The following is a 27,562-nucleotide window of genomic DNA, read 5'->3' on the forward strand; positions in this document are numbered from 1 at the left end:
AGTCACACAGCAGGTTTGAGTATTCGGCTCATTTTAGGAGGCAGGATCACAGGAAGCGTTTTTGAGGTAAGATAATTTGGCAGGAAACTTACTCAAAGCCCTCACTCGAAACTTAAAAGAAGTAACAGTCGTCTCATACTTAAATAGAAACGTTTTAGCCTTTTCTTTTAGCAAGAAAAATCAAAATAAATAGTTTTAAGAACACTAAATGACTTTGTGGTTCATTAGCCGGACTAAAGCGCAGCAAACTGTTTAGCTAATGCTAAGTTGGTTTAACTGTAGATACAGATCTTGTTCCCTGCTAATACACCTTTTATTTTATTTTACACACTGTAGTTTTGAGGGTTTTTTTTTTAGTGTGTTGCCTTTTAGGAAAATTAATGTGAGATTTATGGTGAAAATAATAACTGGTTCTTGCTACTATGACGTTTAGCGGAAAGCTAATTCGTGTTCTTTATTGGAGGTTAAATTAGCATTTTTAAAAAAGAAATGTATGTTTATCGATTTCTAAAACATAGTTTTTACTGGCATTCAGATTATCAAACGATTGCAGCTTTTTTTTTAAAATCCCACTGTTAAGAAATTTCTTTCTGGTAAAAAAAAAAAAAAGTCAGCAGGCTTGTAACAAGCTATTATAAGATGGCTATAAATTATGTGTAACACTGATAAATTTTAGGTGATCTTACTAAAAAGGTTAGGTTAGTGTGCTTGTATTATAAAGAAATCACAGCTAATCCCGAACATGAAATGGTGAATATTGTTACAAACATGTCCGTTTAGGTTAGTTTTGCAGATAGTTGGAGCTACTTCCTCGCAGCATGTTTTTTTAATGTTAAGTGATTTAACAGCCGACTAAAATGTGTCTTTAAGGTTTGCGTTTGCCTTTTGTTAAGACCATCACCCGTTTTTCCCACGGAAAGGCGCTTTTGTCTGGGGCGCTAAAGGACCAATTTCATAAACTAACACAGACACAGGCAGTAAAGTGACGGAAGTGTATTATTTCACCTTCAAAATTAAAGATACGTTAAGCGATAGCCTCCTAAACTGGAGTTAAACACTTCTATTATTACTTGATCCGGTATGCCTTTGTAGGAACTGTTTAGTGCTGGCATTATTGTTGTTGTTGTTATTTATAGATTTGTAATTGATTGTAGCTGTGAATAGTAGGTCAAAACTGCTAATACCTTATGAATCATGTTCAATGTTTTTCACGCATTCATTGAGCTGGCTTGTTAAATGCTAGATTTGTTATAAGTGTAAACATAAACAGTATAAAATACTGTTTTACAGACGCTGAGTGTGACAGGGAAACACATGCACAGTAGTGCTTGGATGCTGAAAAGAAAGAAACTCAATGGACTTAAGCATTTTGGCATTTACACAGTGACATTAGCAAGTTGACATCTTTTATCTTTAAATTCCTGTTCTGATTGTTTTTTTTCGTTATCAATTAAAAAAAAAAAAAAAAAAAACGTAAAAGATTTAATTTGAAAGTTCTACCAGGAAGCTTCATCGTTGTGCTCTGTGTGAGTTGACAGCCGTTCAAACGTCGCTGTGGTGGGAGGAGGAGGGAACGATAATAACGGGAGGAGGGCCACCGCGGGGAGAGTATCAACAGCAGGGCTCAAACTAAACGTGTAGTATGCTCTCTTTCTGATGGATCTTGCACCTGTTTGAGGATCAATGTGCTCCAAATCGACCGAGAGCCTTTCAACTTCTTTCTGAACTCTGTTATAAACTCTCCCGCACGATTAAAGGCACTTTGAGGGAGTTTGGACTGAGAAGATTGCGCACATTTAAAAAGAAAAAGAAAGCCAGTGCTTGGAGTGTTTAAATGGACTTTAAATGGACTGATGTCGGAGTCATGAGGGTGGCATGGGTTAATGGATTTTATTGAAGCTGCGAAGAGTTTTTTTTAGAAAGTCTGAGCACCATGGATGTCGAGGAATAACAAGACTTTCTTTTGATCCACGCTCGGACTGAAAGAGGGAAAAAAAATGTGACCACCTGCCTTCTTCTCCCAGCACCTTCTTATTTTTCTTTTAAGTCGTGTATGTGTGTGTGCGTTTGTGGTGTTTGATCTCTCTGAAGAGAAAGGAATAGACGGATAAACTGGGTCTGTAGTAGGAGTCTAAAAGAAGAGCATCAATGGACTGAAACACTGCACTTTCTGCTTCAAGTGAAAAGTGCCTCAAGCAAAGGTAAGGAGCTGGGCGGGCAGAGCTAAAACATCCTCCGCAGGCTAGTCAACACCAAACATCCTGTAGAAGTTTCTTTGTACTAAATCAGCACAGCTTGAATAAGAATATCTGTGAGATTTCTGTCGTCTTAAGGCCATATAACAGGAGCCTTTTGGTTGGTGTTTAAAGTACTCCATTTGGTTCCTTTTGTTATGATTATTGTAAAAAATTTTTAAACTAGTAATTTTGCCATGGTTAATGCCTAGTTTCCAGTTAAAAAATACTTTTGCGATAACACTGTGCACAGAGTCATCTTTGTGCAGGATTTGTTTATGTTTTGGGTAGCACATGCAGCACTTGTAATCCCCGAATGAGTGTTTCCTTCATGTTAAAGCATTATGAATAGGTTTCACACGTTGTAATGACCCTTAAATCAGCACTGTTCCAGTCAAAATACGTTTTTTTGGTTTGTTCTTTATTTAGGCCCCCTCGTCTTAGGTGGCATCGGCGCTTCTGAGTCAAACAAAAGGTGTACCTGTTTTGTTTCATATAGCAAGATGGGTGTTGACATAAAGGGCTGTGCATCAAAATTTACTGTAGGGTGCAGCAGTACAGTGGCTTATGGCTTGGTGTTTGCCGTTTTATTTTTGGACTAGTTTATCAGGGTGATGCATGTTATGGGACAGAACCTAGTAGTTCTGTCTAAAGAACCTCGTCGTTTTGTGCTAAAGAGTGCAGCAGCCCTGTGCTTTATACATAATATACAGTGTGTGCTTTGTTGTTTCCCTTCCTTTGTTTTTGTTGTGCTTGCTGATTGGTAAAAAGGGAGGTGCATAGGGGTACAGATCACTACTGATGCCTTGTAGTCCCCTCTGTTAGAAAATCACTTTAAAGATTATGCTTGCTTTCAAATTGGAAAGAAATATATGTGCTATTTCCCCCCAAAAAGCACACTACTCTACACTACTCTGCTATTTTCACATGCACTAGTGTTTGCAACAGCGAGGTTTTTTTTGTTTTGTTTTTAAATTGCTTTTGCATTATTTACACTGAGGGAGCACTAAAAGCAGTTTTGCATTTTACTGCTAGAATCCTTAAAGTCTATGTTCAGCAGTCTCAGCTTAACAAAGTCTGTGTGTGTCAGATCCCAGCCCGGGTGTCATTTTACACACGGATATCCCCCCATAATTCAGCAAGCCTTGACATTTTACTGGAATATTGCATTGTTCAAAACACTATGTGGCAAACTGTCCCCTGTAGGCAGATTGTCAGGCTGCAGGAAATTGATTGCACCGAGGAGCAAATTATTCATGAGTCGAAAGTGGTTACTGAAAATGATTCTGTTATTGTGTGTAAGATGGAGCGTCTGCTCCTCCATGGTGAATTTAAGCCTGTGACAGTACTGAGGGATATACAGGAAAGTACATGTAGTAAAGCATAAAGATTAAAGAGAGGGTCTAATAAACTATTTCAAGCTTTGCAGTGTTTCATATTTGGATGCTGTTGCATGTAATAGATCTCAATTTTGACAGCTTTTCCTCTAAGCAGAGAAATGAGCAGCATGCCATTAACATACTGAAAAAGGCCAGTTCTGTGGACGTCCTTTGAGTCTCATTGATCTCCAAGTTAGGCGTGTGCTTCATGGCTGGACCCCAGAGTTTGTGACCTTTGCTTTTAGACCATTGGTTTCTTTCACTGTCTTGTTTTGAAAGAAACTTTATGGGACTGACCTGGTCCTGAAAGTTTGTTGGGGGGCAGGGAGACTTACAAGAGTGATGTTAGATGCCTTGCTTTACTCAGCACTTACCGTTCCCCTGGGATGTCTGAGTGAGTATTATCCTAGGATAAAACAAAACATGAAATTAAACCACTCATGCATGAAGCAGTAATCTGCAGCAGTATTTGGCTGCTGAAAAAGTGCAGAGTAAAGGTAATACTGTTTTGATGTGCGACTGAAAACATTCAACCACGGCAAGCAAAGTTTTTCCTGGCTCGGAACGGACCTTTGGGAGAAGAGTAAGCATGTAAGCACGAATGAGCTTGTGTTACCTTATTTGACAGAAATCTAAGAATTTTCTTGGTATTTTCCAGCGTTTGATAAACACAGATGTCCTTGTTTAGCAAAGGAAACCCTTATTTAAACAAAGTAGTGAAAAAAAATATTACAGTGTTGGGAGTGGGGGTTTCCTTTGGATTTGGATAAAACTTGTGGATAAAAACAACAAAAAGCTCCCTGTGCAGGAAAAACCCTGGTTCAGTTATCAGTGTTGTTGTGCTAGGTGTTAGGTTACTAACGATTACTATGTTAATCCATATAAACTAGGCTTTCCCCGAGAGCACAGGACTCTACTCTCATGCCCAATGTGTGCTAAGCTCATTTCCTTTAGTTAAAGTTAATGTCAATACCATTTCTGAGCTTGGTTACAGTGCCAGGGACAAAATCCATGAATCGATCGCTACGCCGTGCGTGCTTGTCCAACCAGTCTGCTTTGGATTACTGATTTTTCAAACCCATTCCTGCGTTAATGATGGTTCACATCTTTGTTCTGGATGGCTGCGTGTTATTTTTACATCTGTATCAGAGTCTTGTGCGTACCTGTTAAAGTTTCTCCTTGAGCAACACTTGTAGTTCCTGCTACAGGCTGGTTTGTGCTGATGCCACGACCTGTCAGGATTAACAAGGATTACTAAGAGAGTAATGCTGCTGCTTATCAGGCCTGTATCTGTCACTGGCATCACTGATGGATCTGCTTAGGTACCGGTGGATAACGCTCTCACACCCATTAGGTCAGGAGTTCACTTTTTGTGACAAGTTTTAACACGAGCGTCACAGAAAACATCAGAGAATATGATAATTTACTCGTCATTTATAGGCCGAAAAAAGACAGCTGAAAAGATCACTTCATTACTCATGGTTACTCCTGCGTGTTTAAAAGTGCACCTTTCTTTTTGTGCATTATTCAGCTCATGTCTGAATAACATAATAGTGTGACACAGATGACAGCCATTGGAAGAGCTCACGCCCACCAGCTGTTACAGTTGACAGGTTGACATCAGCTTGCATTTACTGTTGATGTCATGTCAGATTTCAGACATGTTCGTTCATCCGTGAGAAATGGCACCCTTTTAATGCTTCTTATATTATTAAATATGAATTTGGAGGGTGTGAGGGTCTTTGATTTTACTTTTTGAGTCAAGTACCGGCACTGTAGTTGTTACTACAGGTTTTGCAAAATTTTGAAAGTTAGTGGAGATCAGAAAGACCTTGAGCAAAACCCCTCAAATAAACCCCAGGTTACCTGGGTTTGTCAAAGCATCACGCGCCTACTTTTTCTCCACCAGAAGAAATTATAGAATCCCAGACGGCAGACTTGTGTGACTTGGCTTACCAGTGATTGATCACTGAACAGCTAGATGACAGACTGTCCTTGATTTGCCTCACGAATTTGATCTCTAATTCAATTACACTATTAACACTCAAAGCAGCAGGGCGGGATTAGACTGGGTGTTACAAATGGCCTGTCCAGAAGGCTAAGTCATGACTAGATCCAAAGCAATCTGTGTCAGTGAAATCCAGCATACACGCATACACGTTACAGAGCCGACAGTCTTATGCTGAAGCTTGGTTTTTTTTTTTTTTATTCTTGTTTTGTCTTCTCTGTTTTCTTTTTCTAAACACACAAAGGTTGTATTTTTCTTTAGTCAAGCTGGCTTTTCATCCCCCGAGAGGTCACTACTCTCATGATGAGTTAGCGTGTAAGACGTTTTACATGCAAGTATACTAATGTCTGTGCTTTTACTGTAGAACAGGAGCTGTTTTCTTCACACGTTAGTTATATACGTGAATCATGGTTGCTTAAAGGTAGTAATTGGCTTAGTCCAATGAGATAAATAGAAAAAGTTCCTGTGGTTAAATGTTTAGTGGCTTGTTTCAGTTTAAGTGTACTCATTTTAACATCTGGGCTCCCTTTGAAGCCCTCTCTGTTCACATGCCAATTAAATGGCCTTCCTCTGCTCCACTGCCTGAGGAAATAATCTGGTGTCCTCCTGCACCTGCAGACAAAGCCCCCACCCATCTGCCCCACAGGCTTCCCCTGTATGTGGTTGTTTCCACATGAAAGTCCTATATCCCGGTCTAGGAGCACATGCAAGTTAGGACGTATTTATTAGTTTTTTATTTTGTCAAAGTAACTGTGGAGCTGGTAGATAAGACAGTCGAGTGGTGCACAAACACTTCCCACATTTGTTGGCTGTCAGAAGTGACACAAAAAGAACAAAATCAGTGTCTTTATTTCTTTAATCCATTGTAAGAGTGCTGTTTATCCGTCACCCCTACTGACCAGCATTATTCCCACAGTCAGAGTAATCCGCCCTTATTTTTAGTGCACTGAAATTATTTTGTCATCCAAAAACTAATGACTATTTCCCAGACTTGCCCCTGACCACCCTCCTCTTCTTTGCTTGTGCAACCACATTCTTGCCTCTCTGTTTGCTTTAGAAAGGTGCAGCATAAAAGTTATTACTACTACCGCATCTCTCCCCCGGCTCAGCAGAAACGTTGTTGGTGTTGGTCAAGTGCGAGGAGATAAAAGCATCTTTGTGCTGTTCTATTCTGGGCTGTTTGTTTGCTCATGTGCCGCCAAGAGACTAAAGGTCTCAGTCAAATGAGTCAGACGCCCTGTGTTTCTGCAGTGATTCTCTGGTTGTAGCAGCGGCCAATATCCAACACCTCGCTGCTTTCTAAAAATACTCTCCGCCTTATATTACCTAAATGAACTTAAAGTAATAAGCTGGTATTAGGAGTACTGAATGACTTAAGGGAAGTGTGCGAAGGCTTCCGTTATGTTTGAAGGTCAGCAACTTAAACTTGTGCCTGCAATCCAATTTGAAGTAGAGGGCCTTGTGGTTCGCTCCAGCTGTTCTCTTTGTTCACTGGGAAGGAGGTCGGCAAGTCGTGAAAAAGTCCGGTCTGTGAGGCTTGTGAAAATGAAACAGTGTTAACAATATAACATCTGGAGCTGGGCGGTGCACCTTTCAATATTGCTCGTCTAACCTGTCAATTGCTGTTGGCCTATTTAGCATTTGACGAGACCTTCTGGATGAGCTGGACCAATCACAAGGACCAGGTTAATCTGTACGTACACCTAGAGTCTTGTAAAGTCCTTCTCTGTGGCCACACATAAACACACACATACACACACTTTGGCCTGTGCAATAAAACATCTACAAGATTCAGACTCCAAGCAATTGCCCTGTCTATTTGTAGCACTTGTTGAAGTAGCTTATTTACCTTAATCCAACCACAGCGCACACGTACAATTTTCCCCAGGACGATGTGTTTTGAAAGAATATGGTTATTTATAAACCAAGAAGCATCTGGAATGCAGTGCAGTTGTTGGCTAATGAGTTGATGTTAACTCGAGGGGTGGGGGGATTACATTTATCTGAGGGGGGATGTGAGGGATGTACTTGTGCAGCGGGGGGATCTGTGAACAGTACAGCAGTATTCTGATGAGGAGTAATCGGTATGTGTGGTCTTCCTTTTCAGGTTGGGAGATGTGTGAAGGAGTGTGACGGACGGCCATGGGACTGGAGAGACAGTGGCTTCAGGCTGTCACCACTGCTGTAGCCATTTGTCTGCTAAGTAAGTATGCCAATGCAAATACTGAGCCATTGCATATATTAACAGTGCATTTGTGTATTTTATTTCTCCTTGTTGAGCTTTCAGAGATTTTTTTGCCTTTGGATTTCTTAGAATAACCCCCCAATACACCTGAACTGTCGTGTCATGAATTGAGCAATTTTTCAGCACACACACAGGAAAAGCAAACAATTGTAGATCTTTTTTCTGCTAACGTGATAAAACTGATTCCAAAATATGAGGCCCGATTATGCAACAATGACATTGAAACATTATTTAACATGTCCACATAGGGCTTATGTAGTATTACTGTACAGATTAACAGTGATAACAGTCTTCTTTATTGGATCACGCTTCTTCATCGTGCTTCACCGTTTTGCTCCTTATCGCCAATCTTTAGCGACTGAAATCTCTTTCACGACACTCTTAATAACACTTTTACCTTCAACTTTAAATTTCAGCTTCAATTTTAATTTGTTGAAAGTGGTAAAATGTTTGAATATTTACTCTGTGGCAGGGCAATGGAAATAACAGCTGGTTGTCAGAGAAAATGAGATTGGAGAGGTGATCATAAGATGTTTAAATATGCATATGCTGCACATTGCTTTGGACAGTTGTGTCCTGTCTTGGAACAAATGTAACTTTTCCTAACATTTGCTAATGTGAAGCTTAGTTTGATAATACATTTTCAGTCAATACTGCCTCCTTTGTTAAAAAATAGGCCACTTTATGTTAACTTCTTCATTCAGACCCACCCACAACACTGATGGATTGAGTCTTGGCATGTGCACGTACAGGGCTTGTTGCACACGAGGTACTGAAGTGAAGTGTTGCCACACTTTTGTCTTGTAGTAAGAGGAGTGCATGTCTGTGTGTGGTTCACAATACTACAGCAAGTAGTAGCTATCACTGCCCTTTGCTCTCAGGCTCAGAGAGAGAGCTTGTATGTATTTATTGAATGTATTTATTGAAGTGTAGACCATTTACCAAACACTTTTTTTGCGAGCTGAGTAATGGACAGAAGCGATATGCAAAGGCATAATCTTCCTGAGTTCAGGTTGATGCTGAAAGTGATACTTAAATGTTACTCAGTCTGATCTTGTGAGATTGCTGCTGTGGCTTATATGGGAAGCGACCAGGGTGCACACTCAAACATAAAGCTGATACATTCATATGCCAGCAGATTAATGGAAAGGAGTGCTTGTCTGAAAGGGGATTAAGCCAACCAGTTGTTTTGCTCCATTTTGCAGTTTGTTTACATATTTTCACCAAAGTTGTTGCCAAATCTTTTACCTGCACTAACAAAGCTCAGATGCTTTGCAAAGCAGCTGGCATATGCTCCTGTTTTGTTTCTGCACGCAGTTTGAATGACACCATGATGACTATGGCACTGATCCAATTCCCTTGTGCTAGAGAGAGTGAAGAGGAGGGGTTACAGCTCAGACATGAGTGGACGAGAGAGAATGGGGACAAAATCCAACTTAAATAATATCTCTGGGTGTGGATTTAGATCAATCCTGGATTTATGCTACCCCCCAACCCTCAGCACGCTTCTGTGTGTGCGTGCTTGTGTTTGCAAGGGGGAGTGATGGTGGTGGGATTGATTGTGCTGGCCCATAGACCATGTGTGGACCCCAGGGGGTAGTGGGAGGTCGACTGGAGCGGCCACAGAGCGTCCTGCTGCCCTGCATCAGAGTATCGCCACCAACCCCCACCCTCTGAGATTAAAGTAATCACCAGGCCAGATGAGTAGCAGAGCAAACACTGGCACCCAGTCGCTCACACACCCACATGAGCACATGGCAGCAAAGGGAGATGGGATAGAGACAGGAGAGACTGCTCCAGGTGTCACTAATGGGATTGCTTTGTGTTTGCAGGCTTTGCAGCAATACGATCTTGTCACCAAATGGCACATGGATGTTTTACATGCCCTCAGATGGCCCGGCTTTTAACAGTCTGGGAAAGTCATATGCAATGTCCACTTCAGAAGAGCATTCATGACACTGTTATGACTCTTTCCACCAGGTTTTCTCTGTCAGGGCCTCTCGCTGCCTGTGTGGTCACAAACTCTTGTCTTCTCGTCCCTCAAGTTCCCCTCAACTTCTTATCATAGCAAACAATTTTCACAGAAACCAATGACCAGAAGATTTCAAGGAATGTTAATTTAGCTACTTTGGTAGCCATTACTCACTTCAACAGGCCTTGAGCTGCATGATTTATGTGTTTACTCAGATGTGCGCTGTTTTATGGACTTTGCACTGTCAGAAAATGTCTGCAGGGAAACGAGTGCTTTATCCCGCTGATATGCTGTTGTCTTTACAGGTGTGTCTCAAGGTGCAGCATCGTTGGTTCGTGCCCGAGAGGGGAGCTCCGCAGAGTTAAGCTGTAGCCTTGCTCCTACATCCAGTGAAGCCACCACCCCAAGCCTCTTTCCACTACATGTGGTGGAGTGGGTGCGCCTTGGTTACAGCGTTCCTGTCCTCATCAAATTTGGAGTGTATGCTCCTCGTGTTCATCCCAACTACAAGGGTAAGCTTTATTCGGATCTGCTCAGTCATGCACTCCTTTCAGGAAACTGATGAAAGACTTATTACTTGGTTGACAGCGCAACCCCCTGAAGTAGAGGTAGATTCCCTTGAAGACCTCACGTCGTGTAAATCTTTCTTCGCCTGCTTTTTGTGGTTCCACTCCCATAAGTGAGCTTTAAAAGCAAGTAGGAAATAGAGAAAAAGCCAACAACGTAAAAGTCTCTGATCAGCGGACAGATTGCTCAGGTCGTGTTTCAGAAGACTTTTTTTGTGAGGGGAGGGGGTAAAACTTCCTTAGCTCATTTGTCTTGTGTGGGCAAAGATAGACATAAGGAGGTTACAGTGGTATTTTTGAACTACTGGGGAGGGGAAGTTTGGATCAAACAATACCCTAAAAAGATAATCCGTCCAGAGCACGGTCCCTGTAATTACAGCTGGTGTTCAGTCTGTGTGTTTCCAGAGTGCAGTTATACTGCAGAGGAAAGGGGAAGGATGAGAATGGATGTGTTTTAGTGGAGGCAGTAAAGGGTGGGGGGGTGGGGCAGCTGAGCAATAACAAGGGGGGTACCAGTAACGCTGCTCACAAGGGGATTAGGAGTGTAGGTGGGGGCTTGGTGGTCTGATGACAGTGTTTTATTAGTATGCTGAGAGGTGACCCAGTAAGGGGAGATTGTTGTGCTGGAAGGAGGATGGATGAAGCAATCGGAATAATGGGAGTTTTCTTGCTGGAGCCCTATAATCCTGTCATTGTCTACCAGGGGACAAAAGACAAAAAAGGGGTATCACAACCTCCCATTGCTTTGCCAAAGCCAACAGGACTAGTAGGACACCCCAAATCCCATGCAGTCCCAACTAGGTCACAGAAATGTACAGAGAACCTCGCTGGATTTGTTATGTGAGGACATACAGGAGGTGCTCAGAGAATCAAGCTGCTGATTTAGAAACATGTTTTCAGCTTTGGACGACTCTAGAACCCCACTGAACATTTACAGCGGTCGAAGCACAAATCATGCTCCCACCCCCCAACCCCCAAAACATGCAATTGGACTAAATATGTTTAGCGGTCTTGTAGGCCGTTAACCATATTATTGTTTTGGAGCAGCCATCTGATACACATGCAGCCATAATGAAGTAAAGAATGCAGCAGAGACGTAGCTCAGAGTTCAAGAATGTTTAGGGGGTGTCTCCGTGTTTCTGGCAAATTCACCCGTTGCGTGTACTTGTCTGGTGCGGGCTTTTCCCCAGTCTGCATTAGATCCTCATACCTCCCCTCCCACTGAAGGCAGATGGCAGCATGTGAAGCGTGTCAGTGTTGTGGGTCTAATGTATTCTACTCTCAAATTAAAAATGTTGTGGGATTTCAGCTTTAACCACAAGACGGTGAAGTCGGCCACCATTTCCTGGTCTTTGTCTTGGCTTGTTTGAGGACAGGAACAGGAGAATGAGGATGATTTAATTTTAAGGATTAAGATCAAGAAACGGTTAAGAGATCAAGATAATGAATTATGGGGAAAGAATTACATTGTTGTTCAGTATTTGCAGCATAATGGCCACTTCCATTAGAGCTAAGTAAGGTATCAGACTTGAATTTGTAATACTAAATAAGTATTTAGTGAAGAAAAAGCACTACCAATGGGCTGTCTGCCCTTTGTCTGCTGCTTTGTGTCAAGCTCACTGAGGCTATTAACAATTTTAATCTGGGCAAGTTGTATCTCCATTTCCTTTTTCATCTCATTAAACCACCATCTTTTTGATAATGATATCAGGTGTCTCTAAGATTGCACTCTGCATTTGAGGAGTGTCCCAACTAGACACCAGCCTGTCCAGGTCTCAGAGACCATCTCTCGTGTCCTCTCGAGAGAATATCCAGTTCGTGCCGCTCACTCCTCTGCCTCTCTGTTTCACACACAGCATGCCATGGAGATCTGAACATTAGTCAGCTCAGAACAAAGAGCAAACAGCCAAATAAACTCTGACTGACACGCTGCTGTTATATTTGTTGAGACAATATGTTGGAGTCTTGCGGTGTCAGGATGGTTTACCGTTGCAAGTCTAGATCAAATACGTCCTGTGTGCTGAAGTAAATGAGTGGCGATTGTGAGCGTGGGGGGGGACTCTGACCTGAGGTTAGAAGGATAATAGGCAAACCCCGAGATCTCAGCAGGCCTCCATCACACTCTCAGTGTGACCTCGAACAGTGGAGAAGTTAAAGCCTGCATTTGTCACACACACACACGAGACAAGTTTTTATACCCGAGTATGCACAGACAGTCTTTCCCCTGATAAACTTATATGGAATTTCATATTAACTCACTGAGCTTTAGCAAACAACGCTCTGTTTGAGAACTCCAAAAGCAGAAAATAGATCACTGAAATGTGAAACTGAGGGCTCCATGATCTTCAACCAGTTTTTCCTGCTATAACTAGACCAGCGTGATGAACAGCAAACAATGACACAATAGAAGAAGAATACATAGCTGCAACTTGGGGATTTCATGTTCACGAGCTTAGAGCAGCAGGCCACCACAGAGGCCCTGTTACCTCATACCTTAGGTTAGGCAGCTAGGCACATATTAAATCTGTGAGATACAGTCCAAGGGCTTCAAACAGCTTCCATAAAGACTTGTAGGGGAATAGCTCAAGTAACCAATGCTCACTATAAGGAAAAACTTCAGCAAAATCTGGTTTTCTACCTGCAACTTTGCCTACAACAAGTTTGATATTCACAAATTATGGCATGTCTAACTGAACAACTTTAAAATTTAACAACTGGCAATTATTAACATCAGCGTTATCTCTTCCTGAACCGAAAACAGCTCAAGATCAACTTCTGCACTGGAAAACAGCCCAAATACATCTCACAGCACCGACCTACGGATTTTAATTTCAGAGATTTTAATATTAAAACTAATACTTTTTCTTTGCGATCATGTGTAAGAGCTAATGCCTGTGATAAGTTGAGTTCCCATTGTAGTGAAATTCAGCACGTGAGCCGTGTGTGCTCGCTCGGCCAGAGTTGGGCAGAACAAGAGGGACAGAGTTAACTGTAATCTATCTCACGACAAAGAGCTATTCATAAGAGGGTTTAACTGATTAGGGGGACAGGAGGATTGAAGAGAGAAATTTGGGGGAACGGGAGGGGTGAGCTGTCAGAGGCGGGGGGTCGGTCTCAGACTTATGATTGTATTCAAATCAAAACACGTCCCACAATGCACTTCTGCCCGGCTCTCTTATGCACATACGAGTAGACAAAGAAAAGCAGCGCTGGTGCTTCTCCAAACAGAATAATCTTTCTTCCTCACTCGCTATTGTCTGGCATAAAATTCACAGTACTCCATGCATTACTTTGTCAGTAACTTCCAGTGGGAACTCAAAAGGCTAAAAATCACATGTTGGTTCATTCTGCCGGAACAATTAAAACCTTGTGCCGAGGCTACGGTAGTCACAACAATAGGCAAAGAAAGTGCTGTGCATCATAAATGTAAGTGTGAAATATGATGTGTTGCACTGCAGAGGTTTCACTTGCAGAAAAAGATGCATTAATCTAAACAGGAGATCAGATCAGTGAGGTGAAGCCAGCTACCGGCCAGTGGCATGGCTATAAAAGAACAGTTGCGCCTAACCTGCCACCCACTAGGCGAGAACCTGACAGGCTAATATGAGCAGGGTGCGTTTCGGAGCTTCAAACAGCGCTGCTGGATTAGCGTTTCCATTTTCTTCCCATTGGCTGCACTGCAGAGCAGCTCAACCTGTTGGAAACAAGTGCTCATTTTAAGATAGACTGTAGCTGTCATGCGATTGCTGCTGGAGCAAAAACAGTGAGGAGGAAGAGGAAGAGGAGGAGGAGGGTTGAGATGAGATGGAGGAGCAGTTATGGTTTCAGCAATCCTCTCCCTGAGTGCCATAGAGCCTAATCATGTTTGTCTCTCGAGGACTCGCGGACATTGCGCTGATGTAGGACCAGGGAGAGTGATGAATGGCGTCTGTTGGAGCACAGAGGTCAGGAAGGTCAACCTCTCATTGGTTGCCTGTGGATTATTGATGAACCAAATTCGACTAACCTCTCTGTAACCTCTTGCTCAGTTCCTCTGGATTTAATAACAGGAAGTGTTTTTCACTGGTGTGGTTTATAATTTTCCCAGGTTTTGTATTCAGCTGTTGCAGAATATGTGCATTGTGTCTGAGAGAGAAAATCAGCCTTTCAGTGAACATCCTTAGGGTAGAGCACCTGCCGAGTGCCATCTGAGATTTCAGTTCACGTCCGAAGATGCAACATTCATATTTAAATAAAGCAACATTTGTCACGCAGCCTCCGTGTGTGCTCGGCCTCTTTTTGTGCTTCTCATTCATTTCTCTCACTCTTCCTTCTGCTCTTGGATGTGACACAAGATCCCCCGCCCCCTTCCAATTGTAATTTCTCAAATCTGTGACAGTACAATCCCCCCTCCCTCCGCTCGCATGATCGACCCGTGTTTGGCCGTGGCGTGTTTCTACAGCAACTGAATTCAAATCTAAACCTACAGCCCGTGCTTTTCTTGGTCTAGTCTCTATGGTAACCTGAGAGAATGGGGGGGGGGGGGGGGGGGGGCTTCCATGTCTTTGTGGTGACGGATAAGAGGGAGGCTACGGGAAAGGGTTAAGTGTTCAGCAGTGAAACCCAAATTTCCCTGTGTAGACTCAGGGGGCAGGGCACTCAGATTTTGAAAATCAACATGTGTACACACCCACGTGTTTCTGCAAGATCAGTGCCCGGGGCAGACGGACACGTTATAGCACCAAATCAGATGGATTTTTTTAAGTATCCCATAAGGTGGAAGTCAAAAAGAGGATGATGCTGCGCCTTCTCTTGTCCTGCAGTTGCTGATTAATTGCAGGTCTAATTAGAAAAAGTGGAAAAGGAAACAAGAAGCTCGGGAGAGGATCCTAAGGATCAGGATAGGAGAAAAAATACCCAAAGTTATCCTGTAGCTGTTATCATCTAGCCCTGCCCAGTTGTTTGAAAGATGCTGAGCTGAAATCAGAGGTATTCATTTTATGGAGCCTCTAAGTAACACTTGCCTGTCTTCCGGGAGGTCAGTCAATCATTAAACCTAGCTATTTAGCACAGCAACTGCCCCAGTCAGGAATGCAGGGTTAATTGTTAGCCATTGTTGCCTGTCTTTACTCTCAGTGTGTGTTTCACCCAGTCTTTAGGCCATATACAGAGTTAAATGACTTTCATAGCTGCCAGGCTCTCTCCAGACGCTGCTGTCTGGAGAGAGCTGATGTGAATAGTGACGATATTGTATTTCTTGCGATATTGTTGCTTCAGGGTTGCAGGGCATTCAACGATTCTGTCCTGTTGAGCTGGAGAAGATGATATCTATGCTGGCTGCTACTTTTCTTTTTTTTTTGCAATGCTTTACTATTATTACTTTGCAGAGATGATTGATTATGACACTTTATCTAAGCAACGTGTTAGGAGCAAGCAAGAATTACAGGACGCTGGACACTGATGGGTCACTGTTTACTTTCAAACTGCTTTGGCAGGGCCTGGTATGAGCAACGTGTGTGTTTCCTTCCTGCACGCATCCTCCTGTCTTTTAAAACTCTGTGATTGAAGGGCAAGAAAAGAGTTCATTGAGAGACTGAATAAAAGGAGGGGGTGTACCCTGAAACCAGGCTGCAGTCACCAGGCAACCAGCAGATCAAGTTTCAAAGCCTGACAAGGAGTTGTAAGAAGTACAGAGAAGAGGAGAGGGAGCAGAGCAGGGGCTGTGTGTGACAGGAAAATGTGTGTGCGTGCTTGTGCGTGGATCCATCTGCCTTTTAATGGCGTTCACACACGAGTTCAGAGCGTGCATCTGCCAGGCCCTTACATTGTTTACTACTGTCCATTGCCCCCGCCTAACAAAAAACGGCTTATTTTTATCACACACTGCGGTGGGTTTCTCCTTTAAGCTTAAACTGCATTCAAGTATTCCTGGCATACTCATCTTAGCTCTCCACTTCACCAACCAAACCCTAAATGACAGGACAAAATCTGTCATCTTGCACATCGTTATAATCATCACTGTAGTGATTAGTGTCTTTCAACTCTGTCTCAGGGACACTGACTTCTCATCACTTGAGCTGCAAATTTTCTTAATTATTGGTTTTGTTACTCGCTGCAAACATTCGAGCTACAGTTGCTCTTCGCACTGTTCGTGGGTGTGTCTGTGACTTTGATCGTGCCCATTGTGACACTGGGTCCTGAGCATGATAAGCCCTTTCCTGCATATGCTGACTCTGCCTGTCTGCTTGCGTGTATGTGCTGACTCTTTCTCTGTCCCCCTCACCCCTCCTCTCACAGGCCGTGTGTCTCTGACCCGGGGCGCCTCTCTGCTGATAGAACGGCTGACCCTGGAGGACGAAGGCTGGTTCGAATGCCGCATCCTGCTCCTGGAGAGCAAAACCGACGACTTTCGAAATGGCACATGGACCTTCCTCTCCATCACAGGTGCAGCACCGCAGGGTTTTGGGGACTCGAGAGCTGCTCCTTTCGTTGCTCATCACTGGCACTGTCCTTATTTAGAACAGCTACAGCATGGGGCCTGGCTTGGACTCTGAAGGCCCTGGCAAGCTGAATAGTGTTATTCCAGTGTATGAAGAGGTTCTAAGTGACATACCTTGCACCCAGTAATCACATCATGTCTGTCTGTGCCTAGCCTGCTGTGCAGTAAGGCTGGCTTTTAGAATGGCACTGTATCCTTGGTTTGTGTTTTACATGCAAAAAGCTTTTAACCCACGTACATCTCCGGCTCTCTCACCTGCACTGGTTATGTTGTGGAACACTTAGAAGTTAAAATGAAAGTGTGACGTGAGTATTAGATATGATTGTAAGCCTACATCAGGATCGACGTCAAGGCTTATTTTTGGAACACAACAGTGTTGCATTGTGCATAAATTGGAATCTGTTTAGAGTATTAGACACTGACAGTGATGATATTTTTAATGCAGAGATTGCATATATTTTTCAGCATGGCAGTGTTGTGTAGACATATGTGCCTCTGTCTGCCAGTTGGGCGCTTACTAGTTATTGTGCTACAATTACAACGTGTCTAGCTAAATATATTCACAGTAACTTATGAAAATCTCTCCTTGTCGCCACTTCATATCCATGCCTGTCTCCACACACTTGTCAGAGCCTGAAATGACTTACCACTGAGTTCTAATGTAGTTTTAGAGGAGCCACAGGTGGTACTTCTAAACCACAGCAAATCATATCTGTTCCTTTGGATTAGCTGTTGGAGTAGTTCTCCATTTTAAAGTTCCTTTATGTGTCCTTTATGAGTATGTGGATGAAAATAAGTGGTCTATTTGATCTGTCTTTGTTTCAGCTCCACCCGTGTTTATTAAGACACCGCCAACTTTTGTGGAGGTTCTGCTCGGTGACTCGCTGACTCTCAGCTGTGGAGCCCATGGCAACCCTCGACCAACTGTCGTCTGGCATAAAGACGAGAGCCTAATTGAGAAACATGAGAAAATAAAAGTGAGGGGGATTAACAGATGGCATTTTCAGTATTCTAATTAAATACTTAATAATTAGCATTTTCTGCAGGAGTTGCAGCTTTGATTTTTCTTTGAAGCAACCTGCTTTGTTGTTCTCTTCATCTCTGCCTCATAGTCTTCCTCTCCCGTTCCATCTTTGTCTTTGATCGTCTTTACCTTGGCCTCTTTTCAGGTGCTCAATGGTAGCTTGTCTTTGGCCTCTGTCACACGAAATATTTCTGGAGTTTATAAATGTCACGTGTCCAACTCAGAGGGGAACCTCACCCACTACACGCAGCTGCAGGTCAAAGGTCAGTGTTTAACTATAAGTCATTGTAGACAGGTGTAATCTCTGCCTACCTCACGATAAGCAACAGCACAAATCATGTTTAGTGAAATTGTCAATGTATATTTTTTTACAACACTTAAACATGCTGCTTAAACCATGGATAAATATAATAGTGTATAGTGCCACCTACAGTCTTTTCCTTGCATTGCAGCAATTTAACAATTAAAAAAAAAAGTTCTCCCGCCATCATCAGTTGTCCATTAATTCTGGTCATTCTCGTCTGTCTTGTGCTTTGTACAGGCCCTCCAATCATCCTCATTTCCCCAGAGGACACCACTCTCAACATGTCCCAGGATGCAGTTCTGCAGTGTCAGGCTGATGCCTACCCATCAAACCTGACATATGAATGGTTGAAGCAAGGACAGAATGTTTACCATATTGAGTGAGTCCATCATTTCAAAATATCCATTAATATTTTTAAAACAGCCCTCGGACAGATTGGCGACCTGTCTACGGTGTTCCCCGCCTCTCGCCCTATGGCAGCTGGATAGGCGCCATCCCCCTGTGACCCTAAATTGGTTAAGCAGAAGAAAACGGATGGATGGGTCTCAATGCAGAACCTTTTAAAATTAATAATATTTTAGTTGCTTCAGCAAAGTGTTTTTGTGTCAGTTATTTTGAACGCCTCTTCAAATGTTTATCTTTTTGGTTTCAGATCACTTAAGTCTCGAGTGAAGGTTTTGGTGGATGGAACACTTCTTATCCCTAATCTCATCCCGGAAGATGCTGGAAACTACACCTGTATCCCAACAAATGGGATACTGAGCCCACCCTCAGCCTCTGCCCATCTGAAAGTTAAACGTTAGTCTCCTATCCTGCTGGCATTTTTGTGGTTGCACTTACCAGCGTTCCCTGTGAAATGAGCACTGTAGTAATTTTTTGTGAGTGATTTTTCTTCTGTCATTTTAGATCCTGCGCGTGTAGGCCGAATGCTGCGGGAAACATATTTGCCCGTAGGCATGGAGGGGGTCATTGTCTGTCCTGTCCAAGCCGATCCCCCTGTACTGTACGTCAACTGGACCAAAGACGGGAACGTTTTAAATCCTGATAATGTAAGTCATGCGCCATGAAATTGAAATGTTTCACTGAGTAGAGATTTTCACCAAAGGGAGTTTGGAATCAATCTTTGTACCTATCCAGTACCCAGGTTGGATGGTGAACTCAGAGGGCTCAGTATTTATAGCGACAGCCAATGACAATGCTGTGGGTATGTACACCTGTACGCCTTATAACAGCTATGGCACCATGGGGCAGTCTGAACCCACCCGTGTCATCTTAAAGGTAAGGCTGTTGTTCTCAACTCAAGTCTTTAGTATCAGGAAGATGATGCACACTAATTAACGGGCAAAAGTAAAAAGGCTCTTTCCGTCCTCCAGGACCCACCATCGTTCCGCGTGCCTCCTCGACCTGAGTATTTCCAGGAGGTGGGCCGGGAGTTGATCATCCCCTGTGAAGCCAGTGGAGACCCTGCTCCAAACGTGACATGGAGCAAGGTACGGGAAATTCTCACGGATGCAGCAACGCGTACGTATTAATTCCTTATTTTAACTAATCTGTGTCCTCCCTCACAGATTGGCCCTACGCCTCGCTCCCCATACACTGTGTTGGCTAACGGCTCCCTCCTGCTGCAGCCAGTTAGTAAAGATCACCACGGGGGTTGGGAGTGCCTGGCCACTAATCGTGTAGCCACTGTCAGTGCAGGCACAGTGGTCATGGTGCTGGGTGAGTGATCAACCGCATCTCTGCAATAAATATGTGACTCCTGCATTCACTGAATTCAAGTGTACTGCCAGCAGTTCAAAGTGACGTTCTCCTCCTCAGGCACCAGCCCTCACGCTGTGTCCTCAGTGTTTGTCACCACAGAGGTGAACCAGGCAAACGTGTCCTGGGTGCCAGGCTTTGATGGTGGATTCACCCAGAAATTCACTGTCTGGTCAGTGACATAAAATACATAAAATATCACACAATAGTTAGATCCATTTTTTTTTTTGACTGTTTTGTTTTTCTTCCAGGGTCAAGCAGGCATCCAGGGGGAAACATGAATGGGCGTCTTTGCCAGTGCCAACATCTAAAAACTACCTGCTGGTGACTGGGCTACTTGCCGCCACTGGCTATCAGCTCAGCGTCCTACCTCAGAATAAGCTCGGCTCTGGACCTTTCAGCGAAATTATAACTGTGCGAACTCAAGGTTTGTACAACTGAACTTATGCTTTGGGTTTGATTACCTCTTACACTTTTTACTACGAGTATTTACAAGTATTAACTTATACTTTGCTTTCTTACCAGCTGTGCCAACAGAAGCTCCTACAGCTGTCACCACTCTCCCAATTCTGGATCCTCCCATATTCCTGTCAGCCAACCGGACCGAGCAAGGCGTTCTGCTGCGATGGTTTCCTCCCCAAGCTCCATTTTTTCCACTGACAGGTTATGTACTGCAGGCCCGCAGGGATCAGGGGCAGTGGGTCATCCTCACCAGCAACATCAGCGCCAATCAGAGTGACCTGCTTGTTCAGGGACTGCTGAGGGTAAGTTCTTATACTTAATTGTTTTATATGAAATTAAAGTTATACTGATTTTTTATGAAAAGCCACTCTTTAAATGAGTGCTAGTTTATGTCTATAATAAAAATCCTGATCCGTCTCTCTCAGGACTCGAATTATGATCTGAGGCTTATGTCTCGCTGCAATAAAGTGCTCAGTGAGCCCAGCGAGTCTGTCAATGTATCCACCATCGGTATGTGGCTTTGTACAAATTACTAAAAGCATTACACCCCTCAAGTTGATAACTGCTGGAATTAGTGGCCTCTGACTGGTCTGATTACAGGGATGGAGGTTTACCCCCTGCGCCCAAGTCTCTTGGAGGTTATCCCTGAGCCGCTGTTGGCTGGTGTGTTAGCTGGAGTGTGCTTCCTGTTTGTGGCCATCGTTCTGTCTTTGGTGACAGCATGCTACATGAGTCAGAGGAGACAGCGCCGGCGCAGGAAGAGAAGACAAGGTAAAGTGTGATTTAATCATACAAACACAAGTTTTAAATTTGAAAGTTTGAGCACGTATACTTTTCCCAAGTTTAAGTTAATTATATGATTTGAGAGTTTCATCCGTGCTGGTGTCTGATATTTTTTCCTTTCCTTACATTTTGGCAGATCTGCCATCTGCACTTCAGAAGAGCACATCTCAAGAGTAAGTGTAGGAATCCCCCTATTTATATTGTATTTGAAATAGACCACATGCAGTAATATTTATTTATGGTGCTGTTGTAAAGCTTATTTTCTAATTGATATATGATTATTATGTGCATGTGATAAAACGGTAAAGGCAGCTATTTTTATTCTCTGTTACCACGGAAGAAGCTGAGCACAATCTTCAGCTTTAATCAACTTTAACAGCAATTTATTTCCTGTCTGACTTTCTCAGAGTTCGCTCACCCCCTCGCACTCCAGACAGTGTCCTGAAGCTGAAGCTGTGTCCACCACTTCCTTTCTTTCCCAACTCGTCCTGCTCACAGTCCGATCGATCCTCGTTTGACAGGGGAAGTCACGGCGAATACCACGACCAACGGAAGCAACTCTTGTCCAATTCTTCTCCGCCACCTCATTACACACTCTTTGAGAGTCACCTGGGGTCTCAGGCGCCCTCACCAAGTGCTCTGGAGTCCATTTCCAGAGGTCCGGATGGACGCTTCATTGTCCAGCCACTGCCAGAGGGTTCTAGTCCCTCGAATAGAAAACATTTAAAGAAGACTGTCCTACAAAGTAATGGTGGAGCTGGTGGGGCAAGTGGCTCAGGAAGCAGCAGGACATCCTTTAGGGACTCTGCAAAGTCGAGCATTTTAAGCTCAGAGAAAGATGAGAGGAAGGATTCTCCTCTCACGGTGGATGTCCCGGAGCTGAGCAGGCCTCCTTCCTCCCCTGGAAGAGTACGGGCCATGGCCAGAAACTTCTCCCGTCATGGCTGCTTTTATTCTGATGACGAGCAAAGCTCAGAGGCTCTTTTAGAAAGAGCCAGCTTTTATTCAGACAACAGTGAGAAGAAATCCAGTGATCCTCTGAGGAGGTATCGCATGACAGGACACACAGAAGACCTGCTGCCCTCCTTTGGAAGGAGGACAAAGCTTCTGGATAGAGACACAGACAGGCCGCAGCCTTCAAGCTATGAGCCTATGGAGAGTCAGTTGACTAATAACAGCACCTTAGTCTCACAACTTGACAGTGAGCTGGAGAGGGATAACATTAACAAGTGTGTCCAGCTGGCAAAAGAGAGGGAAGAAATGGAGAGAGAGCTAAAGAGCTATACAGCTGAGCAAAGAAGTCGAAATCGTGGGAGAGATGAACATCAGACTAATAAAACAGAAAGTCCTCAGAGGGATGAGCCTGAGTCAGAAGAAGAACCTGTATGGAAACCACAAGATGTTAGTATCAGACAGAAACATAGGCCTTTGGGTCAAACAAGTCGCGTGTCTGACTATAGGAGAGCGTGCTACTTTGGCAACACAAGCAGTCCCATGGACCGGCTCCCCATGTCTCGCATTCAGTGGGACATTAGCCCTGTAACATCTGTGACCAGCCTTATTCCTGTACAGACTCCTCAGGAGACCGCATCGCCCAGGCCACGGCGTCCTCGCCTCTGTAGAGAAACCACCGAGGACTCGCTTGCTGTTGATTCATCACGGTCTCCGGTCACCCAGAACACCTCTCTCCCCACAATCTCCCCTGATGTTACCAGTGAACCCCCTTCTATGTGTGTCGACGAACCAGATCGAGCGCGGTCACTGAGTCCTCAGGGAAATCCTGATATATACATGAAGTCCATCAATGAGCAGGACATAATGGAAAAGACACAGCATGAAGATATTGCAGGACGGAGGTCAAGGCATTCGTATGCTTATGGAGGCACTCATCTCTGGGAGACAGCTGCCAAAAGTCCTTCATTAATGAGTGAGAGGCCTGAAAGTTCAGCTTCTTCACCTTGTAATCAGCCTGAGAGACCTGCAGACACAGACTACACATCCACAAGGGATCCCAGTACCTCCAGTTACTCTACTTTGCCTTATGAGCATCACAAAGTGGGGCCAAAGGCTAAAGGGAGAGAGACTCCAGTCCAGGATGACCGACGAAGTCCAGGATTTTACTCTGACTTAGAGAAAGAAGGAATCCGAGCACGCTCCCGGAGGAGCGACAGATGCCTTTTCTCTGACAGCCCTAGCCCCATATCATCCTTAACTCTCGTGGAAGAAGCCGAGAGCGACCAGTCTCAATTTTCTGTCCCCAGAATGTCAGACTCCTTCAAGGCCAAGCCCACAGCTCAATCTCCCAAAATGTCCCCACTCCAGACAAGTGCAATTCTCGAGTATCTGAGCCTTCCTGGTTTTATTGAAATGAGTGTGGATGAGCCTGTGGAAGAAGTCACAGACAGCAAAGGGGAAAACTCAGAACTAAAGCCAGAAAAATCAGTGGTGGCTAAACCTGATGTAGTTCCTAAAAACTGGGAGGTTCATGTTCAGGAAAACCGTGAAACTGGCTCAAACCAAGAAGCGGTTTGCTTTAAACAAACTCATTCTGCAGGCGCTGCTGAGGCCAGCTTTGACACTAGTAAAAAACAAGATTATGGACGTTCCCGCCATGGGGAAGCTAGAGTAAGATTTCCTGATGACCCAAAACCATTCTCACCCGGCCCAGAAAAAACTAGCAAGCAGCTCTATGATGAGAAAACAAAGATTCAGGTTGGAAATAAGAGCACATACAGGCCCGAATCCAGACTTGGGTCCAGGTCAGCTCACACCTTGTACAGTGCAGCTAAAGGCATGGCGGATATAGTGTCAAAACACTCGCAGAGTTTTGTAGACAGTAGTGAGTCTTTATCAGAGCAATCCCAAAGACAAGCTTCTCAGGGCAGCAGGACTAATAACATTGTATCGCGTATAAATCAAGCCCCTGTGCCATTTCTAAAGAAATCCTTAAGCATAGGTCCCTGCAGGACTCTTTCAGGTATGGGACAGCCTCGTCCTTTTCTAAAGAAATCTATCAGCCTGGGCCCACAGAGGTGGGAGCACTTTGAGAGCCCAAGGACTTATATTTCTGAGAGATGCTACTGGGATGAATTCCCAAACCCAGACGTCAGGGTGAAGTCCTATAGTTTGGGTCGCACACCGCCTTCCCTCCCCAGGCCAGGCCCCTCCTGGAGGGAGTATGTCCCGTTCAGGCGCCCCAGCATGGGCAGCTTAGAGAGGCCTCATCACGCACAAAGATCTTTAGCTAGTCCTTCCTACCTCACGCCTGCTGCGTATCTACCCAGACAAACCTCAGTCTCCCCACTGATGGAACCCTCCGATCCACGACGGCAAGCTACCGTTTTCCCAGAATCCTCCAGATGGTCCCCCACTTATCCTGAAGCTCTGAGGTCTGTCCAACATAAATATGTCCCCATGCCCTCCTCTATCCCCATCCCCCACTACCAGCACCAGCACTGGGCAGGATCCAGAGGGGATGGCCTGAAACCCATGGACTCAAGGAGAGGTCCTCCGAGGTCCTACCTGCCCAGGGGCATTAGCTGGCCCTCACCTTACTACGCCCCTTTCCCACCACGAGAGGGAGAGATCTACAGGCATCCTGACAGGATGATGGGGAGGGGAGGGGAGACCGAGATCCGGGAAGGCAGAGAAATCAGGGAGGGGGGCAGGGCCAGTTATGCCAGTCAGAGCAGTGGTAGAGGGAGTGCTGGACTCTTCCGGCAGTCCCTGTCCATCACTCCCACGCTGCTCAGCTCCCCAGAAACCACAGAGGAAAATGAGCGTCACAGAGCTGACATGGATTTGCCTGAGAGGAGAGCGAAAAGGTGAAACACCGTCACACCTGAAAAAGCAAAACAAACTGGAGCGTCCTCACGGCTGAAGGACTTCTTTCTGTTGCCAAAATAACATTAATATTGTCATTTTACTTGTTGGTAATTGCTTTTATTCTTACCACCTTGTTTTGTGTGTCTAGAAGGAACACATCAGTAGATGAGAGTTATGAGTGGGACTCTGCTGATGCCTGTGTGGACTCTGAGGTCCTGGAGGCCACAAAGTTTGATCAGTCACAAACAGGTTTACAGAGAGGCAGTCGGGATCAAGCCGGTGGCCTCCAGGATCAGCGGTTCAAAGGTGACTATTTCTGTTACTTTTCTTCTTTATGTTGCATGTTTCCTTATGAGTGAAATGCTTAGGCAGGATTCACACGGATGTGTTTCATGCTTCGGTGCTCTCACTTTTCATGCACTTTGATATTACCCCGACTAATTTGCTAGTTACATTAAATCTGGTGACATCACATGTTGCCAAACTAATTATGGATCCATTGCTTTGCTTTTGAAATGCCAGTGCAGGCGTCACATCACATTTATTCCGATTTTCCAGAAATCGTGTTAGGAAAATATCCTGAGAGAGCGATGTGCCCGTTTGTGCAGTTCATCGTCAACAAAAAGAAGAAGTCCATCATTGTATTGAATAATTAACCTCACCTGCAACCACTTGTGGCAGATGACTCAGCCAGGTGGAGGTTTCTTCCTGTTAAAAGGGAGTTTTTCTTTCCCACTGTCACCAAGTAGTTTTTCACAGGGGTCATGAGATTTTTGGGGTTTCTCTCTATTATTATAGTGTTTTTATCTTACAATATAAAACGTCTTAAGGCGATTATTGTTGTGAATTGGCACTATCTAAATAAAAGTGAATAGAACAAAGTTTATAAGAGCCAGCTGGGAAACAACCACCGTCAAGCACTGAAGCAGCATATCCATGTGAATCCTGCCTTACAGTGATGGCTGCATGTGTTCATCCTGTGCCCTCGTGCTGTGATTATTGTGAGCTTGTCCCATGACATGCCCATCTATGCATTTCCTGTGCCTCACCTCACCCACCCCCCCAGGCCCGTCTCCCTCAGTCAGCCCGCCAGTTTTCAATCCACCTCGATGCCAGTTCAGCCGCTCTCTAAGTGAAGCACGTTTCAACGCTCTCCGCCTGGAGTACGAAGAGTACAGGCGTGCTCAGGAATCCATCTGTTCCCGTGAGCCCTGCGTCACCCCTGGCCACGATTCAGACTCTGACTCCAGCTCAGCACTGCTCTAGCAGCTTAACTCGGTCCGTTATTCTGCCTGCCCTCTCGCCTTCTTCCTCCTTTCTCCACCTCTCACTGGTCGCCTTGCTTGCACCATCTTCTTGCCTGCTTTCATATCATTGATGTGCAGTGAAGTTGTGCTTGATTAAAACGTTCTGATTATATTTAAATTCCTTTAACCTGGCCCTTCAAGGTTCGTGTAATGCTAAACTCCTGTGTTTTTGTCTTTCACAGGTACCTCTAAGGGAGATATCAAATAGCAGTTTTAATGAATTAACGACAGCGCTGTGGTCACCACACAGTCACACCTCACTGGAGCTTTGTTATGTGAATCCTCTTTTAAAATGGACATTGCTCATCAAATGTAAGACAGCAACTCTTCGGTTGTTTTTGGATTGCGTATTCTTTTTCTTGTCTTGTTGTTCCATTGTGCTTTGCATAATGAAGCTGAAAAGGAATTATTTATTTTTCTTACAAAGTGCGTGCAGCTGTGTTTGAGGTTTTATTTTGTAATCTTGACAATCAGGCCCAAAGGAATGAAAAGTTTAGGGAGGCTTAAAATTTTTTTTACAGTCCACAGCTCAGAAAGACCTGCTTTATAAAAGCAACAGCCTGCTACGTATTTGGACTGTTTAAGACGCTCCTTTAGTAAAAAAAAAAAAAAAAGGGGGAAGTTTGAGCAGTGTCTGTGTCTCTAATGTCGCCTGTGATACCAATCAAACAGCACTAAAAACAGTTTCTTCCCACTCCCACTTAATGAGACTAAGTACTTAAACAATAATAATAGTACTTGCAGTTTAAATAATGCTAAGGCTTCCTGCAATTTGTGTTACTGATCCTTTACAAGAATTTGCTCACTTCCTGCTATGACTCGCCCTTTGGTTGCCTAAAATTATGTGTCCCACATATTATCTGTCCCAGTAACATCCTCCCATTGAGCTCTTATTAATCAGTTCACCTAAAATCTTGCCCCTGTATTTGTTAAAAATGTATAAATGTTTATATATAGTTTATTGTGAATGATTGAATGTTGTATTGTGTACAGTCCCCTTCAAAGAAAAACGCTTCTTTACTCCACCTGAGTCAGTCAGACTTTACCTCTGCGATTTATGAATAACAGATACTGTAAGACTTGATAAGATACACAGGGAAATTTATTTTTGCCTTATTTTATTCACATCACCCTGAATGACAGTGGAGAGGTTTCGAGTGGCGGGATGTATTCAAACAAAAACCGGAGGATTCACACTGATCGAACACCTTCTCCTC

The 27,562-nt window shown here is 44.0% G+C and overlaps 1 protein-coding gene across 6 annotated transcripts; it reads left to right on the forward strand.

Annotated features, from left to right (window-relative positions):
- On the forward strand, nucleotides 1–26,970 carry igsf9b (immunoglobulin superfamily, member 9b). Of its 6 annotated transcripts, XM_026187342.1 has the most exons (23): nucleotides 1–66; nucleotides 7,260–7,314; nucleotides 7,729–7,824; nucleotides 10,144–10,350; nucleotides 16,681–16,827; nucleotides 17,708–17,859; nucleotides 18,052–18,169; nucleotides 18,448–18,589; nucleotides 18,863–19,008; nucleotides 19,117–19,259; nucleotides 19,348–19,488; nucleotides 19,584–19,700; nucleotides 19,779–19,929; nucleotides 20,029–20,140; nucleotides 20,220–20,395; nucleotides 20,494–20,732; nucleotides 20,856–20,940; nucleotides 21,031–21,201; nucleotides 21,350–21,386; nucleotides 21,621–25,037; nucleotides 25,187–25,344; nucleotides 26,105–26,316; nucleotides 26,528–26,970. In XM_026187342.1, the coding sequence occupies exons 3-22, from the start codon at nucleotides 7,764–7,766 to the stop codon at nucleotides 26,302–26,304; spliced, it is 6,120 nt and encodes a 2,039-aa protein (XP_026043127.1). In that variant the 5' UTR covers nucleotides 1–66; nucleotides 7,260–7,314; nucleotides 7,729–7,763; the 3' UTR covers nucleotides 26,305–26,316; nucleotides 26,528–26,970. The 6 variants fall into 6 exon arrangements, with proteins under 6 accessions (XP_026043127.1, XP_026043129.1, XP_026043125.1 ...); XM_026187344.1 differs by lacking the exon at nucleotides 7,260–7,314 and having other exon boundaries at nucleotides 2–66; XM_026187340.1 differs by lacking the exons at nucleotides 1–66; nucleotides 7,260–7,314 and adding an exon at nucleotides 1,591–2,201.
- Nucleotides 26,971–27,562: the final 592 nt, after the last annotated feature.

Source organism: Astatotilapia calliptera, chromosome 12 (assembly GCF_900246225.1).
Source record: "Astatotilapia calliptera chromosome 12, fAstCal1.2, whole genome shotgun sequence".
Classification (NCBI taxonomy): domain Eukaryota; kingdom Metazoa; phylum Chordata; class Actinopteri; order Cichliformes; family Cichlidae; genus Astatotilapia; species Astatotilapia calliptera.

What these genes read in the sequence shown, in the direction of transcription:
- igsf9b (XM_026187342.1), top strand. Translation starts at nt 7,764, where the DNA reads ATGGGACTGGAGAGACAGTGGCTTCAGGCTGTCACCACTGCTGTAGCC. An exon ending in GACCTTCCTCTCCATCACAG is followed by an intron (nt 16,828 to 17,707) that starts GTGCAGCACCGC and finishes TCTTTGTTTCAG; the next exon opens with CTCCACCCGTGTTTATTAAG. An exon ending in TGTCAATGTATCCACCATCG is followed by an intron (nt 20,941 to 21,030) that starts GTATGTGGCTTT and finishes GTCTGATTACAG; the next exon opens with GGATGGAGGTTTACCCCCTG.